This window comes from Emys orbicularis, chromosome 1 (assembly GCF_028017835.1).
Source record: "Emys orbicularis isolate rEmyOrb1 chromosome 1, rEmyOrb1.hap1, whole genome shotgun sequence".
In the NCBI taxonomy this organism is placed as follows: Eukaryota; Metazoa; Chordata; order Testudines; family Emydidae; genus Emys; species Emys orbicularis.
The window spans coordinates 366848372-366850416 of record NC_088683.1 but is presented as its reverse complement, the minus strand read 5'-3'; the positions used below and the strand labels follow the sequence as shown (position 1 = coordinate 366850416).

The window sequence follows — 2045 nt, the reverse complement described above, 5'->3', positions numbered from 1 at the left end:
GATGCATTTGTTAGTATAATAGGAAGAGATAAGGGATAGAACTAAAAATGTTACAGGGTATGGTGGGAGTGTAATATATGAGTATACACTGAAAGGCTGCCTGGCTCCTTTCTCAAGCCAAGATGAAGCAACCAGTTAGGAGGGGCAAAAGAGGATGGGGGGAGACATAATAACACTAAAAGCCAAAGAAAAGACTGGTCTTGGCCAGAACACAAACTCATTCCTTACTCCTCCCATGGGTATAAAAGGGGTGGGATGAAGGCCCCAGACTCATGACCCTCCAAAATGGAACATGGCCATAAATTGTAAGGGGTGGGACTTGGGGTGTGCACGACAGGTATATTTGGGCCTGCTAAGAAGGAGGAGGTGGAAAAATGGGAATGGGAAATGGGGACACAGGCAAAGTTCTGTGGCACTAGAGCGAAGAAGGGCGACACGTGAAAAAGGCTCTGGGGAGTAAGACCTGGGAATGGAAAACTGGGTAACAGACTCTACCAGCATGTTGAGCTATGGATATGCTTGCTTACAACTAACCTCCATATACATCTCACTGCCTGCACTTCGGACTTATGGTCTTCTGCTTTCTGTCCACGTGACAAGAACCAGGGGATGGGAGAAGGAAAAGTCCTCTACAGGAGAGAGCAGTGCTTGGTAATGGAGTGATAAGCCATTAGGTGTGAGGAACTACTCAGACTATCAGCTTCCACAATGATCAGATCAGACAAACTGAGACAGAGCACCCTTGATAAACAAGGAGATATCCTTTCCTCCTCTTGTCACACAGGTTTAAAGTCAGTCGCCCCAGGTGATCACCTTCTGCAGGTGTATTTGCCCACTTTCTCACGAAGGTCTTTGGTTTTGACCCCATAAATTATAGGATTGAGCACAGGGGGGATAACGAAACCGACGTTGGCCAAGAGGATGTGAAAATGGGGAGCGATGTCCTGACCGAATCGGTATGTCAGAGTGGAAAAGAAGAAGGGAGGATAAGAAATCAGCATCACACAGAGGTGGGCTGTGCAGGTGTTGAGGGCTTTCTGGTGGGCTTCCTTGGAGGAGATTCTGAGGACAGCCCTGATGATTAGCGCATAGGACAGGGCAATGAGAATCAGGTCTAACCCAACAATTACAAATGCTGCAACGAAGCCGTACATCCTGCTGACTGTGATGTCCCCACACGACATCTTCACCAGAGACATGTGGTCGCAGTACATATGGGGGATAATATGATTGGCACAGAATGGCAGCCTGCTCAGGAGCAGGGGCAGGGGCAGAACAAAGAGGACAGGTCTTATCAAACTCGCTAGCCCTATCTTAGCTATTCGTGAATTGGTGAGGATGGTGGTGTATCTCAGAGGGTTACATATGGCAACGTAGCGATCAAAGGCCATTGTAACAAGGATGGATGAGTGTACCATAAGACCAGCATAAAGGAAGAACATCTGGGTGAGGCAGCCACTCACAGTAATGCCTTTCAAATTAAACCAAAATATGCACAGTGCCTTTGGCAGGACGGAGGTAGTTGTGCTGATTTCTGTGAACGCCAGAATGCAGAGCAGCAGGTACATCGGCTTGTGCAGGGTCTGCTCTTTGCCTACAACAAACAGAATTGTGAAATTTCCCAACAGGCCGATAATGTAGAACATAGCGAAAGGGATGGAAATCCAGAGGTGAGCAGCTTCCAGGCCAGGTATACCCGTTAGGATGAATGCTGAAGCCTCAGAGGGGGTGAGGTTGAAAACTGCCATGATGTGGTCGATGAGTCGATTGGGCTCAGAAATGCTCAAGGTGCCTGTGAAGGGAGGGAAGCACAGCGAGCGGGGAGGGGGGTTACACACATTGGAACAAAGAGAATGGTAAATATTTTACCAATCTAGAAAGGGGGGTGAGCAGTGAGGTGACAACATTTGCAGATGGCACCAGATTATTAAAGTCACAGTCAAGTCCAGAAAAGTCCTCACGGGGAGCTAACCAACCAGGTGAATGGGCAGCATGATGGCAGATGAACTTCAATGTCAATAACTGCAACGTGTCTGCCCATTGGA

At 48.0% G+C, this 2045-nt stretch overlaps 1 protein-coding gene across 1 annotated transcript; it reads right to left on the bottom strand.

The window, feature by feature from the left end:
* Positions 1-809: 809 nt before the first annotated feature.
* On the bottom strand, positions 810-1748 carry LOC135875268 (olfactory receptor 52P1-like). Its single transcript, XM_065400266.1, has one exon. The coding sequence runs from the start codon at positions 1746-1748 to the stop codon at positions 810-812; it is 939 nt and encodes a 312-aa protein (XP_065256338.1).
* Between the last annotated feature and the right edge of the window lie 297 nt (positions 1749-2045).